The sequence below is a fragment of the Manis pentadactyla genome, chromosome 15, assembly GCF_030020395.1.
Source record: "Manis pentadactyla isolate mManPen7 chromosome 15, mManPen7.hap1, whole genome shotgun sequence".
NCBI lineage: Eukaryota > Metazoa > Chordata > Mammalia > Pholidota > Manidae > Manis > Manis pentadactyla.
The window spans coordinates 66,403,614-66,419,929 of NC_080033.1; the positions used below are offsets into that span (position 1 = coordinate 66,403,614).

At 42.9% G+C, this 16,316-nt stretch overlaps 1 protein-coding gene across 2 annotated transcripts in view; it reads left to right on the top strand.

Annotated features, from left to right (window-relative positions):
- The window catches only part of GAN (gigaxonin), a 70,053-nt gene that overhangs the window by 42,341 nt on the left and 11,396 nt on the right, over window positions 1-16,316 (top strand). Inside the window, exons 10-11 of one of the 2 annotated variants that reach the window (XM_036909351.2) lie at window positions 14,562-14,671; window positions 14,759-14,852. In XM_036909351.2, coding sequence (XP_036765246.2) covers window positions 14,562-14,671; window positions 14,759-14,852 — 204 coding nt within the window. Of the gene's footprint in view, window positions 1-14,561; window positions 14,672-14,758; window positions 15,435-16,316 lie in introns of those variants that run through there. The other variant, XM_036909349.2, reaches the window with a different exon arrangement.

Genomic DNA, 16,316 nt, shown 5'->3' on the forward strand with positions numbered 1-16,316 from the left:
CGTCTGTCATGCGTCATATCTCTTCATTTGCCAAGTCTTGCCTTCTTTAAACTCTGTACTGTCTTCCAGCCACCCCACTCGGGTTCTCTGCCCCTACCCTGCCGTGTCCGTGGTGTCTGCCACTCTGTGGGTACCCTGCCGTGAGCCTCCTAACCGGTCTTCTCCAGTACACTTCACCTACTTGTTCTTCTGGACAGTTAATCTGACTTTGGTCGTTTCATTCTCCTGATGAAAATTCCTCATATTTCCCATTGCTTACCAAATAAAGATCATAATATTTAGCTGCCTACTCGGGATCCTCCATTATCTGAGGCTAAGAAAAATTGTCAGTGTTTTCCAGTTTCTTCCTTTCACATGCCCTGTACTCCAGCTCAGGCCCTATAACCGTTCCATGTCTTACCGCCTCTGTGTTTGCTCAACCTAGGTGCCCCCCACTTTCATTGCTATAAAATAATCATGTTGACTGTTCTTTGAAGTCACCAGCCAGTTTTATCTTTGATCCCTAAGTGTATAATTGTGTAGACACACATGACAACTGACAGCATCCCCATGCTGGTGTTCTGACCCATGGGCTGGGAGCCATTGTGGCGGCCAGGGCGAGGGGAAGTCACCAGAACTTCTCTTCCCTACCGAAATAGAAAACCAGAAGCAAGTCTGCATCCTTAAGAGTTTGTAGAAGTTGGTGCCACCATCAGAAACTTGAAAAGGCAAGAGCCGTGCCACCTATCATATCCCCACTTCATTCATGTGCAAGACACAGAGTCAGATGAAGTTTGGAAAATGACCTTGCTTTCACAAACTTAATTAGGTGGTTATCACAGATCAATCCCATATGTAGTATCCTCGTGCAAATGTATCTTCATGCAACACAATCCCTGCCCTCGGTATGCACCTATTGACCTAGCTAATACTTTTTCTTCATACCAGTTTGCAAGGACCACCAGAAACAGTTTGCTTTTACCTGGCAGGACCACCTAAAGAGTCTCGCCTCAGGGCCATGTCACTTCTGTCATCTGCCATATATTAGTCTGTGGAGATGTTGACCATCTTGATGTCCCATTAAACATCACTTGATCTACCCTATTGCCATTGTGCCGTTGGATCTGCCAGATGCAGCAGCGAGTACTGCAAATGCCTGTGTAAGACAGGCAAACAAAGTCAGGAGATGAACCACACTCCTGACAAATCTGTTTCAGGCACAGTCCAGCCAAGAGACCGAAATCACCAGTAATCTGAACAGGGGAACTTTAATGTACATAGGCATGAACTAATCATCATTAGTAAGCGGTGGTCAGCTGCCAACGGGTGACAGAGGACTCTGATGAATGCAGAAACAGCCAACTTAGGAAGCACAGCTACTACCTGTAGGGCCAAGGGACACACCCTAAGAAGGAGCAGATGGGGAAGGGCCCCACTCCACAAGGCTGGGATTCACCTCACTGCAAGAGGGGGTGCTGTGACCCGGGGCGCTAGGGTGCCGAGGACAGAGCTGGTGCATGGGAAGCTGGGAAGCTGCCTGCGGGTGGTGAGCACCGCGGGTCTCCTGCACACTGCCTGCCATGTGGTAGGAGGGAGAAAAAAGGCACACTGACCCCAGGAAAGAAGCCTTTGCCCTCCCCAGCCTGTGGTGCCTCCACCGCCCTCTGTTGACAAAGCCTACGACTGTGTTTATCTTTTCAAAGAGCCAGCTGTTAATTTTCTCCTTCGTTTGTCTTCCATTTCATTGATTTCTGCCTATCTATATTATTCCCTTCCCATTAGTTACCTAGGGTTTATTTTTCTCTTCCTTTCCTAGCTTCTTCAGGTAGAATTTTAGATTTTCTCATTTCTCTGCTGAAGTTTCTCTTCATTATAAGCACGTTTTCCTCCCCTTACTAAACATAGTTACTGTAGCTGTGTGCAGATTCCCACATGGCAGGTAATGGCAGTGTCTGAGAAAGCTGATGTCTGTTGGTTGTTTATTCCCTTGAGAATGGGTTCTCATTTTTCTGGCTTTCACTGAATCATTCTGTGTTGCATCCTAGACATCGTGAATGGCACAGTGTTGAGGCCTAACATGTCTCATATTGCTGGAGAGTCACTCTGCGAGTTCTAGCAGTGAGCTCGGCTGACCCCCGTCGCAGGCTGTCTGTCATGTGTGGTAGACGTCAGCTCGAAGCTCAGGCCAATTCTTTTTAGCCTTATTTATATGCATTCATCATTCCAGGGTTGGCCACAGATTTGAGAGGCACAAGTTCACATACATTTCAAGGTACTTCTTCATCTCTCACCTGAGACCCCCATACACTTGAGTGATCTTAGTTGTCCCAAGATGCTCTACCCTGGTTCCAGTGACTAGAAAGATGGCAGGATGTTCTCTAGGGGCCTCAGGTACTCAGAGCCGCCCGCCGGCCTCAGCGCCTTCGGACAAAGCTACCAGGGAACCAGAGACTCACTCCATGGGGGCTGCTTGTTCAGCTTTCACGTTCTCTCCCCAAGCTGCCTGCCTTTGCTCCAGGGCCCTCAGGCAGCTGTCTTTAGCATTTTGTCCAGTTTGTAACTGCCTTGCTCCCCACTGGAAGCAGAAACCTCATGGAAACTGCTTTCTCCTCTTGAGCTGCCTGCCCCTCCCAGTAGCTCGCGGCTCTCTCTTTCCCGCCTTCTCTCCCTGCCTGTGTTTCCCCTCCAGCTCTGCCCTCTCTGAAACTCACGGCTACGATCCATGAGAAATTTTAAAGTTTCCTTCATAGGGGGCATTATTAATTCTGAGTTATCAGAGGATACATCATTGTAGCCTCCAAGTCCTGATAAGCCCATGTTTGAAAACATTGTAATGAAAGGCACAATATTGCCTTGTGCATTTACGAAAATGACTCTTAACGTTGCCCACTAGCTGTGTGCTAGATATGATGTGCTTTACGAGGACATCATTTCCTCCTCACTTGTCACTGGAGGTTGGTAGTGGTGTCCTGTATCCACACTTACAGACAAGGAAACAGGAACTGGGTTAGTTAAATTGTCCAAGGTCACCGAGGTGATAAATGGTAGAGAAAGAAACACAAAACCACATGCCTTTTATATCTGTTTTATAAGCAGTAACTAAACACGTGATGTGATTAATTCTTTTTTTTGTTTTTAGATAATTATTTTTTATTAAAGGGTAATTGACGCACAGTATTACATTACATTAGTTTCAAGTGTACAACACAGTGATAAAACATTTATATACATAATTCTAGGTTCCAGCTATCACCCTACCAAGCTGTTACAATATCTTGACTATATTCCTTATGCTATACATTACATCCCGGTTACTTATTTATCTTACCATTGGAAGTCTGTCCTTTTTTTTTTTTTTGTGAGGGCATTTCTCATATTTATTGATCAAATGGTTGTTAACGACAATAAAATTCTGTATAGGGGAGTCAATGCTCAATGCACAATCATTAATCCACCCCAAGCCTAATTTTCGTCAGTCTGCAATCTTCTGAGGCATAACAAACAAGTTCTTACATGGAGAACAAATTCTTACATAATGAATAAGTTACATAGTGAACAGTACAAGGGCAGTCATCACAGAAACTTTCGGTTTTGCTCATGCATTATGAACTATAAACAGTCAGTTCAAATATGAATACTCATTTGGTTTTTATACTTGATTTATATGTGGATACCACCTTTCTCTTTATTATTATTATTTTTAATAAAATGCTGAAGTGGTAGGTAGATACAAGATAAAGGTAGAAAACATAGTTTAGTGTTGTAAGAGAGCAAATGTAGATGATCAGGTGTGTGCCTGCAGACTATGTGTTAATCCAAGCTAGACCAGGGCAATAAAACATCCACGTATGCAGAAGATTTCTCTCAGAACGGGGGGGTGAGGTTCTAAGCCTCACCTCTGTTGATCCCCAATTTCTCACCTGATGACCCCCTGCGACTGTGCCTGTCTTAGGTTGTTCCTCCCTTGAGGAATCTTATCCGTCTCTGGCTAACCAGTCCTCTTCCGGGGCCATACAGGGAAATGTAAAGTTGGTAAGAGAGAGAGAAGCCTTATTGTTTGAAATGGTTAGCTTTTTATTTCTTTGCATATTTATGCCCTGTAGCTTCTATGCCCAGCATTTGTCTTGAGGTATCTTTACCACTTGGAAGAATTATGATACTCGGTAAATTTGATATGAGGCACGAATTCTATTTAAGGGTTGTAATTAGGAAGGAAGAAGAAAAGCTATAGAAGTAGCAGGCGGCAGAAAATGGGAAGATTGATTATTTCTTTGACATATCTTCTTGTGGAGTAACTTCAGCATGTATAGGTTTTAAGCTACTACTTAAATTGCGCACACACATTAACCTAATAGGAGTATAGTTACATAACCAAAGCATATCTGTAATTACCAGCCATCTCCAGTGAAACCAAGAAAACCAGTTAGGCACCTTAGGCATTTGTGAAAACTTATCTATGATATGGTGGATATTGTCCAACTGAACTTGAACAGTCTGAGAGAAATCAGACAAATTAAAACAACCCATTCCTGGGGAATGTTCACATCCCTTATGTTCTTTTAACAGTAAATAGTCTGTAGTTGTAAGATTTTGGAGCGCTACAATTTGCACTTCTCCTAATTCTTGGTTGAGTTCCAACAGTATAGATCCAGTCAAATTTGTTGTTTTACTGTATGCACAGGCCAGCTTAGATATCTCCTTCCTCATTCCCATGGCAAGTCCAGGAGCTGGTGGGATGAGTGCATCTACAGCTGTAGCAGTGCGTGGATCTTTGTTGGGGTTTTTTGATGATCATCTTCTGGCATGAGTCTTCCAGAGAGTGCTGATGTTGGAAGTTCTCTTTCATATCGTATCTTAGTTCATTTTCGGGGTAGCCCAATTAGGCTTTGATCTTCTGTATAAACGCAAACAGACCCTTTGCCTACACTTTTATATGCCCTTTATACTCTTGTGTAGAACTCATTGGAGGTTACCACACAGGAACTGCCCTTTTTTTTTTGCTTTGTTTTTGGTATCACTAATCTACACTTACATGACGAATATTATGTTTACTAGGCTCTCCCCTATACCAGGTCCCCCCTATAAACCCCTTTACAGTCACTGTCCATCAGCATAGCAAAATGTTGTAGAATCACTACTTGCCTTCTCTGTGTTGTACAGCCCTCCCTTTTCTCCTACCCCCCCTTGCATGTTAATCTTAATATCCCCCTACTTCTCCCCACCCCTTATCCCTCCCTACCCACCAATCCTCCCCAGTCCCTTTCCCTTTGGTACCTGTTAGTCCATTCTTGAGTTCTGTGATTCTGGTTCTGTTTTGTTCCTTCAGTTTTTCCTTTGTTCTTATATTCCACAGATGAGTGAAATCATTTGGTATTTCTCTTTCTCTGCTTGGCTTGTTTCACTGAGCATAATACCCTCCAGCTCCATCCATGTTGCTGCAAATGGTTGGATTTGCCCTTTTCTTATGGCTGAGTAGTATTCCATTGTGTATATGTACCACATCTTCTTTATCCATTCATCTATTGATGGACATTTAGGTTGCTTCCAATTCTTGGCTATTGTAAATAGTGCTGCGATAAACATAGGGGTGCACTGATCTTTCTCATACTTGATTGCTGCATTCTTAGGGTAAATTCCTAGGAGTGCAATTCCTGGGTCAAATGGTAAGTCTGTTTTGAGCATTTTGATGTACCTCCATACTGCTTTCCACAATGGTTGAACTAACTTACATTCCCACCAGCAGTGTAGGAGGGTTCCCCTTTCTCCACAGCCTTGCCAACATTTGTTGTTGTTTGTCTTTTGGATGGCAGCCGTCCTTAGTGGTGTGAGGTGATACCTCATTGTAGTTTTAATTTGCATTTCTCTGATAATTAGCGATGTGGAGCATCTTTTCATGTGTCTGTTGGCCATCTGTATTTCTTTTTTGGAGAACTGTCTGTTCAGTTCCTCTGCCAATTTTTTAATTGGGTTATTTGTTTTTTGTCTGTTGAGGCGTGTGAGCTCTTTATATATTCTGGACGTCAAGCCTTTATCGGATGTATCATTTTCAAATATATTCTCCCATACTGTAGGGATCCTTTTTGTTCTATTGATGGTGTCTTTTGCTGTACAGAAGCTTTTCAGCTTAATATAGTCCCACTTACTCATTTTTGCTGTTGTTTTCCTTGCCCGGGGAGATATGTTCAAAAAGAGGTCACTCATGTTTATGTCTAAGAGGTTTTTGCCTATGTTTTCTTCCAAGAGTTTAATGGTTTCATGGTTTACATTCAGGTCTTTGATCCATTTTGAGTTTACTTTTGTATATGGGGTTAGACAATGGTCCAGCTTCATTCTCCTACATGTAGCTGTCCAGTTTTGCCAGCACCACCTGTTGAAGAGACTGTCATTTCGCCATTGTATGTCCATGGCTCCTTTATCAAATATTAATTGACCATATATGTCTGGGTTAATGTCTGGATTCTCTAGTCTGTTCCATTGGTCTGTGGCTCTGCTCTTGTGCCAGTACCAAATTGTCTTGATTACTATGGCTTTATAGTAGAGCTTGAAGTTGGGGAGTGAGATCCCCCCTACTTTATTCTTCTTTCTCAGGATTGCTTTGGCTATTCGGGGTCTTTGGTGTTTCCATATGAATTTTTGAATTATTTGTTCCAGTTCATTGAAGAATGTTGCTGGTAGTTTCATAGGGATTGCATCAAATCTGTACATTGCTTTGGGCAGGATGGCCATTTTGACGATATTAATTCTTCCTAGCCACGAGCATGGGATGCGTTTCCATCTGTTAGTGTCCCCTTTAATTTCTCTTAAGAGTGACTTGTAGTTTTCAGAGTATAAGTCTTTCACTTCTTTGGTTAGGTTTATTCCTAGGTATTTTATTTTTTTTGATGCAATTGTGAATGGAGTTGTTTTCCTGATTTCTCTTTCTGTTGGTTCATTGTTAGTATATAAGAAAGCCACAGATTTCTGTGTGTTGATTTTGTATCCTGCAACTTTGCTGTATTCCGATATCAGTTCTAGTAGTTTTGGGGTGGAGTCTTTAGGGTTTTTATGTACAGTATCATGTCATCTGCAAATAGTGATAGTTTAACTTCTTCTTTACCAATCTGGATTCCTTGTATTTCTTTATTTTGTGTGATTGCCGTGGCTAGGACCTCCAGTACTATGTTAAATAACAGTGGAGAGAGTGGGCATCCCTGTCTAGTTCCCGATCTCAGCGGAAATGCTTTCAGCTTCTTGCTGTTCAATATAATGTTGGCTGTGGGTTTATCATAGATGGCCTTTATTATGTTGAGGTACTTGCCCTCTATTCCCATTTTGCTGAGAGTTTTTAACATGAATGGATGTTGAACTTTGTCAAATGCTTTTTCAGCATCTATGGAGATGATCATGTGGTTTTTGTCTTTCTTTTTGTTGATGTGGTGGATGATGTTGATGGACTTTCGAATGTTGTGCCATCCTTGCATCCCTGGGATGAATCCCACTTGGTCATGGTGTATGATCCTTTTGATGTATTTTTGAATTCGGTTTGCTAATATTTTGTTGGGTATTTTTGCATCTACGTTCATCAGGGATATTGGTCTGTAGTTTTCTTTTTTGGTGGGGTCTTTGCCTGGTTTTGGTATTAGGGTGATGTTAGCTTCATAGAATGAGTTTGGGAGTATCCCCTCCTCCTCTATTTTTTGGAAAACTTTAAGGAGAATGGGTATTATGTCTTCCCTGTATGTCTGATAAAATTCCGAGGTAAATCCATCTGGCCCGGGGGTTTTGTTCTTGGGTAGTTTTTTGATTAGCGCTTCAGTTTCGTTGCTGGTAATTGGTCTGTTTAGATTTTCTGTTTCTTCCTGGGTCAATCTTGGAAGGTTGTATTTTTCTAGGAAGTTGTCCATTTCTCCTAGGTTTCCCAGCTTGTTAGCATATAGGTTTTCATAGTATTCTCCAATAATTCTTTGCATTTCCGTGGGGTACGTCGCGATTTTTCCTTTCTCGTTTCTGATACTGTTGATTTGTGTTGACTCTCTTTTCTTCTTAGTAAGTCTGGCTAGAGGCTTATCTATTTTGTTTATTTTCTCGAAGAACCAGCTCTTGGTTTCATTGATTTTTGCTATTGTTTTATTCTTCTCAATTTTATTTATTTCTTCTCTGATCTTTATTATGTCCCTCCTTCTGCTGACCTTAGGCCTCATCTGTTCTTCTTTTTCCAATTTCGATAATTGTGACATTAGACCATTCATTTGGGATTGCTCTTCCTTTTTTAAATATGCTTGGATTGCTATATACTTTCCTCTTAAGACTGCTTTTGCTGTGTCCCACGGAAGTTGGGGCTTAGTGTTGTTGTTGTCATTTGTTTCCATATATTGCTGGATCTCCATTTTGATTTAGTCATTGATCCATTGATTATTTAGGAGCGTGTTTTTAAGCCTCCATGTGTTTGTGAGCCTCTTTGCTTTCTTTGTACAGTTTATTTCTAGTTTTATGCCTTTGTGGTCTGAAAAGTTGGTTGGTAGGATTTCAGTCTTTTGGAATTTTCTGAGGCTCTTTTTGTGGCTTAGTATGTGGTCTATTCTGGAGAATGTTCCATGTGCACTTGAGAAGAATGTATATCCCGCTGCTTTTGGATGTAGAGTTCTATAGATGTCTATTAGGTCCATCTGCTCTACTGTGTTGTTCAGTGCTTCCGTGTCCTTACTTATTTTCTGCCCAGTGGATCTATCCTTTGGGGTGAGTGGTGTGTTGAAGTCTCCTAGAATGAATGCATTGCAGTCTATATCCCCCTTTAGTTCTGTTAGTATTTGTTTCACATATGCTGGTTCTCCTGTGTTGGGTGCATATATATTTAGAATGGTTATATCCTCTTGTTTGACTGAGCCCTTTATCATTATGTAGTGTCCTTCTTTATCTCTTGTTACTTTCTTTGTTTTGAAGTCTATTTTGTCTGATATTAGTACTGCAACCCCTGCTTTCTTCTCACTGTTGTTTGCTTGAAATATGTTTTTCCATCCCTTGACTTTTAGTCTGTACATGTCTTTGGGTTTGAGGTGAGTTTCTTGTAAGCAGCATATAGATGGGTCTTGCTTTTTTATCCATTCTGTTACTCTGTGTCTTTTGATTGGTGCATTCAATCCATTAACATTTAGGGTGACTATTGAAAGATATGTACTTATTGCCATTGCAGGCTTTAAATTCGTGGTTACCAAAGGTTCAAGGTTAGCCTCTTTAGTATCTTACTGCCTAACTTAGCTCGCTTATTGAGCTGTTATATACACTGTCTGGAGATTCTTTTCTTCTCTCCCTTCTTGTTCCTCCTCCTCGATTCTTCATATGTTGGGTGTTCTGTGCTGTGCTCTTTCTAGGAGTGCTCCCATCTAGAGCAGTCCCTGTAAGATGTTCTGTAGAGGTGGTTTGTGGAAAGCAAATTCCCTCAGCTTTTGTTTGTCTGGGAATTGTTTAATCCCACCGTCATATTTGAATGATAGTCGTGCTGGATACAGTATCCTTGGTTCAAGGCCCTTCTGTTTCATTGTATCAAATATATCATGCCATTCTCTTCTGGCCTGTAGGGTTTCTGTTGAGAAATCTGATGTTAGCCTGATGGGTTTCCCTTTATAGGTGACCTTTTTCTCTCTAGCTGCCTTTAACACTCTTTCCTTGTCCTTGATCTTTGCCATTTTAATTATTATGTGTCTTGGTGTTGTCCTTCTTGGATCCTTTCTGTTGGGGGTTCTGTGTATTTCCGTGGTCTGTTCGATTATTTCCTCCCCCAGTTCAGGGAAGTTTTCAGCAATTATTTCTTCTAAGATACTTTCCATCTCTTTTCCTCTCTCTTCTTCTTCTGGGACCCCTATAATACGGATATTGTTCCTTTTGGATTGGTCACACAGTTCTCTTAATATTGTTTCATTCCTGGAGATCCTTTTGTCTCTCTCTATGTCAGCTTCTATGCGTTCCTGTTCTCTGATTTCAATTCCATCAATGGCCTCTTGCATTCTATCCATTCTGCTTATAAACCCTTCCAGAGTTTGTTTCATTTCTGCGATCTCCTTTCTGGCATCTGTGATCTCCTTCTGGACTTCATCCCATTTCTCTTGCGTATTTCTCTGCATCTCTGTCAGCATGTTTATGATTCTTATTTTGAATTCTTTGTCAGGAAGACTGGTTAGGTCTGTCTCCTTCTCTGGTGTTGTCTCTGTGATCTTTGTCTGCCTGTAGCTTTGCCTTTTCATGGTGATAGGAATAGTCTGCAGAACTGGGACGAGTGACGGCTGGAAGGACTTCCTTTCTTGTTGGTTTGTGGCCCTCCTCTCCTGGGAGAACAGCGGCCTCTAGTGGCTTGTGCTGCGCAGCTGCGTGCAGACAGGGTTTCTGCTTCCTGCCCGGCTGCTATGGAGTTAATCTCCGCTGTTGCTGTGGGCGTGGCCTGGCTCGGGCAGCTGCTCCAAAATGGTGGAGTCGCGTTGGAGCAGGAGCGGCTGGGAGGCTATTTATCTCCATAAGGGGCCTCCCTGCTCCCTGCAGCCCAGGGGTTAGGGTGCCCAGAGATCCCGGATTCCCTACCTCTGGATTAAGTGACCCGCCCTGCCCCTTTAAGACTTCCAAAAAGCACCCGCCAAAACAAAACAACGACCACAAAAAAAAACAAGAAAAAAAAATTTTTTTTATTAAAAAAAAAAAAAAATTTAATTAAAAAAAAAAGGTGGTCGTTCGTTTTTCTTTATTCTCCGGTGCCAGTCTCAGGCCTCTGCTCACTGGTCTTTCTGCCCTGTTTCCCTAGTATTGGGGTCCCTGTCCCTTTAAGACTTCCAAAAAGCGCTCGCCAAAACAAAGCAGCAAAAAAGCAAAAAAAAAAAAAAAAGGTCTCGCGCTTTTCTTATGTCCTCTGTCGCCCAGCCTCCAGTGCCTGCTCACTGTTCTTGCTGCCCTGTTTTCCCAGTATCGAGGGCCCTGCACTCTGGCCCGGATGGCTGGGGCTGGGTGTTTGGCCATCCTGGGCTCCGTCTCCCTCCCGCTCTGCCTGCTCTTCTCCCGCCGGGAGCTGGGGGGAGGGGCGCTCGGCTCCCGCGGGGCCGGGGCTTGTATCTTACCCCCTTCACGAGGCGCTGGGTTCTCTCAGGTGCGGATGTGGTCTGGATATTGTCCTGTGTCCTCTGGTCTTTATTCTAGGAAGGGTTGTCTTTGTTATATTTTCATAGATATATGTGGTTTTGGGAGGAGATTTCCGCTGCTCTACTCACGCCGCCATCTTCCGCCCCTCTGATTAATTCTTTATATTAGTTTTATTTAATTTGAAGCTTCAGCATTACATAAAATAGAACCTAGAATCTTTTTTCTGAAACTCAGGAACTCTGAAGCATTGATCAGTTTTGAACTAGATTTTGGCAGATCACCTACACAGACCAGTTTCTTCAACTTTGTTCAATTATCCCAGGGAGGAATTATGTTAAATTCTCAACTCTACAAAATTATTCTGAAACGTCATGATACTCTGATGGGCTTTTCCAGTAGATAATCTAGTCACACGTGCCTTAACTAAGAAAGTGCCAGTCACCCTTAGGGGCATACATGGTCCCATTAGTGGATTTGCCCAGAAGAGCTGTGCCTCTCCCCTCCGGGGAGGTCCTGGCATGCAGCCCAGCCACAGACAAGCTGTCGGGACACTTGGCAGTTTTGTTGGGCTCAAAACCTGGGAAAATTCACATTTTGAGGTTTAACTGTTTATGTTGAGCCTTCAGACTGTGAATAAGCCAGTTACTACGTTTGACATTTTTCAAGCTTTTTCTCTCAAAGGCTGGTTGGGTCCCCATTTTCACTTTTAAGCGAGAGTTCTTAGGTTTTTTCCTTTTTCTGTTTATTAGAGTCATTTTGGAGGCAGGGACCAAACCCACCATATTCCCAGTCCCAGCAAACTCGTGGATGCCAGTCAGCATTCGGATGTCAGATGAAGCAGATGGTACAGGAGGTATTTAGAAATATAGCAGCTTTTTACAAGGTTTCCTACTGAGTTGTTAGATGGTCTCGGACAATTCATTTTGCTTCCCTGTTCCGTGGAATTCAACATATGGAAGCTACTACTTTAGAACAGTCTGAGAAGAGTGTTCATTGAAATAAAAGTGCTGTTCTTAGTGAAATAATTTTACATTTGTATTGAACATTGAGGTGCTCTACCCTAAGCCACTGGCTTCGTGGGCGTTTCACAGCACTGAGTTCAGAGTATGGGAGCAGCGCCCACCCACCCGTGCACTCCAACACCGAGAGCAGGTGCGAGGTCTGACAGGGCTCCGCTCTGACCCAGCTGTGCCTTCAGCTGCTAAAGGGAAGTCCTTTGGTCAAACTGCCTTGAGTGAACATTTGTACATAGCAGAATCTACTTGTTTGTTTGTTTTTTTAAGCAAAAACACCTTTATTTTGGAATAATTTTAGACTTAAAAGTGACAAAAATAGAGTTCACATAAGCCACTCACCCAGTAAGCTTCTCCTACTTTTAACATCTTACATGACCATAATGTAGATATCAAAACCAGGATATTTACATTGGTACATTATTGCTAAGTAAACTACAGACCTTATTCGAATTTCACCCTTTCATCCACTGATAACTTTCTTCCCTCTGCTCCAGGATCCAGTCCAGGATCTGACACCGTAGCCAGTGTTGTTTCTTTAGTCTCCTTGAATCTGACGGGTCCTCGGTCCTTCCCTGTCCTTCATGCCCTTAATACTCTTGAAGACTATCGGTCAGTGTGTTTATAGGCTGTGTCTTAATTTGGGTATCTCCGGTGATTTCTCACGGCTAGGCTGGGATTCTGCATTTGGGCAGGAACAGCGTAGAAGGGGTGCCGTGGCCCTCTGCCCCATGCTGGGGAGGACGCAGTGCCGCTGTGTCTCATTCCCACAGTGCTGACCGTGATTATCTGTGGGGTGTTCCCACTGTAAAGTTACTGTTTTCCCTTTGTAATTAATAAGTGTTTTAGAAGAGATAATTTGAGAATAAGCAAATAAGACTGTTTCTCCTCAGACTAACCACTAATTCAGCACCCATCAGTGGGGTAGCCTACAGGAATTACCACTGTGCTGTTTACTTAATAGTGGTGACTTTCTGTTTCCCTCATTCCTTCCACATTTGCTAACTGGAATTCTGTGAACAAGACCTGTCCCTTTTCCCTATTTTTAAATGTATTCAACTATTTATTTATAGTTGTATGGACACACGGATGTTTTGTTCTGTTAAAATCCAATACTGCCATCATTTATGTTGTTGCTCACATTGTTCCAGCTCTAACCACAGGACCCACTTCATGCCGGCTCCAGTGTCCTTTGGACACACCCGCTCTCCTTTCTTAAGCGCTTCCTGCCTGCAAGCACAAGATGCTCCCAGCTCACCTCACATTTTCTGTCTCAGCTGTGGAATCAACCACTTCTTCATGGAGCCCTGCATCCTTTTAGTGGTTATTAAATTGATTTTCAGCGAGTGCCAGGGCAATTGAGCAGGGAAAGAAATGTCCTTTCAGCAAATGATGGCCAAACAAATAGATCTCTCTGGGGGCAAAATATGACCTTTGACTCTTACCTCATACCATACACAATTAACTGGAAATGTAAGACTAAACATAAAAGCTGAAACTATGAAATTTCCAGAAAAAAACATAATAGGAAAACCTTTGCAACCTTGGAGTAGGCAAAAGGGCACAGAAAGCATGAGCTATAAAAGAAAAACAGAATAAATTGGAATTCATCAAAATAAAAAATTTCTGTTCTTTAAAAGGCTCCATTAAGGAAATGAAAAAAATCTGCACTCTGGGAAAAATACATGTGATACATGAATCTAACCAAGGACTTGGGTCCACAAAATATAAAGAATTCTTACAATTCAGTAAGAAGACAGAAAACCCAATTTGAAAAATTGGCAAATCATTGAGCAGGCATTTTGTAAAAGAAGACATATAAACTGGCCATAAGCATATGCAGAGATGCTCAACATCATTAGTCTTCCAGGAAGCGCACACCACTGGTGTGAATAAAATGAAAAAGAGTAACATCACCACGAGCTAGCAACAGTGCCACCCCCTTAGAGTTCTCTGAGGCTGCTCACGGGAGCAGGGAGTGGGTACAGTACCCTGGGAAACAGTGCGGCACTTCCTTACCAAGTGAAATACACCTCGAACCACATAACCAAGAGATTCCATGACCTAAGTCCACAAGAAACATTTACACTCGAAGGTCCAAAGTAGTTTCATGCAGGGAACCACACCCTGGAAGCTGCCCAGATGAACATGAGCAGGGGAATGGACAGGCTCCGGACAACCGCACATGGGGCGCTGCCTCAGATAAGCAGAAGCGACTGTCGAGGCAAACAACAGCACGCATGAGTCTCAGAAACACTGAGCTGGGCTACAGAAGCAGATGGGAAAGTGCACACTCCATGATTCGGTACATGTGGCAGTCTCTGTAGTGACAGGAAGGAGACCAGTGGCTACCCAGAAGGAAGGGGCGTAGTGCTGTTCGTGGCCCACCACACTGTGTCGTCTCCGGAAGTCCACCTGCACGAGGTGGCGGTCCTTGTGAGTTCCTGACTGTGTCCCTCTGTTCATTTTCAGGTGGATCTATCTTAATGACCAGAACTTATGCATCCCCGCCAGTTCCTCCTTCGTTTATGGAGCTGTACCCATAGGAGCCAGTATTTATGTTATCGGAGATCTTGACACAGGTAAACGCAGTACGGGGATTTTGTGGGCACTGGTTCCTAGCGATTCTGAGGTGTGGCGTGTCACCTTTACTTTTTCTCATGGTTCAGGTACCAGTTATGACTACGTGCGGGAGTTTAAAAGAAGCACAGGAACCTGGCACCACACGAAACCTCTCCTGCCATCTGACCTTCGCCGCACTGGGTGCGCAGCCTTACGTATTGCAAATTGCAAGCTTTTCCGCCTGCAGCTTCAGCAGGGCTTGTTCCGAATCCGCGTTCACTCACCTTGAACAGGAAGCAGAGCAGAGGCGGAGGTCCTGGCGAGCGCACCATGCCACGGCCTCGTGGGAGGGGAGCAGAGACGGCAGCGGAACCTTGCTCTGCGCGCCGGGCTTGGTGGGGTAGCTGGAGGTTTCACAATGCTTCGAAGCTTGAGCTTTGGCTCTCGTTTGGGAGAAGGTGGAACCGGGGGACTCCATTCCTCCAGTTAGATGTGTCTGTAGACAGTGGAGGCTAGAAAAAAAAAAGTCAAAAGGAAAAGGGAAGTGGGAATCAGTATAATGTAAAATATTGAAGATATAAATGCTGAGGTGCATTTTCCCCGAAGGGAACCCCTGTCTGACTGACTGCCTGTCTGCGAGTACCTGGCTTTGGTAAACAAACAAAAATCCATATATGCAAATCAACATATCCAAACATACCAAGATTGCTTTCCTCCTGCACTTGGAAGGAAACATTATGCCTAAGCCTGCCCAACAAATTAAAGTTTGTGCCTAAAATGTTAGATTGGACTGAATGCCAGTTAGTTTCCACTTTACTACTAGTACTCTGTCCTAAGAATCTTTTTTTCAACTGTATTATGGTGAATTAACACTAAGATAAAATTTCTCTTTTATGACATTCTATCTTAGTAATCTAAAGATGATTCGAAAAAATGAATGAGTCAGGTTGCAGCTCTGCTGTGAATTCAAGGAGGTGGTCACGTCCGTGCCGATGCAGAAGCCTCCTGCTGGCGCTTCTGGGGTCGGACCTTGGAGTTGTGAAGGCTCTCAGGCAGTGCCATTTTTCCTTTAGAATTCAGAACCATTTTATAAATCTGAGGGTATTAATGAGTAGGTGATTTTATAAAAGAAAGACCTAAGTCAGACAGACAATAAAGGTCTGAAAAAACCGTCCAGACAAAATTTATAGGGATCAAAAACTTAAATCGGTCTGAAAGCACGCCAAGTCTTGTTTACTCCTGTTCTAGGATTTGAAAACTTGTCTTAGAATGCGAATCTGTATTAAGAATCTAGTCTTTGTAGCAGAACTTTCTTAATGCTATTCACTAGTAAGAGTTTTAGAACAAATTATAAGTTTGGCTGGTAGAATAAACTACCTCAACTTAATTTCCTTCTGTTCATAGTAGAGCAAATTAATCTCACCTTTCCTCCTCTCCTGTCCCACACTCCCACTGACCCACCCGCCCCTTCCCTCTGTCCCTAGTACCCTTTATCTCGGAAGATACTTTGTTTTCCACTCAAATTAGACCACCTTAGTGGGAAATCAGGGACTTCAAAGTGCTTGATCACTGCATAATTTGAATTTTATGCAATATCATATTTTTAATCAATTTAATATATAATGCTTCATTTTTAATTGTTTTCTACAGCTTTTTTTTCCTCTT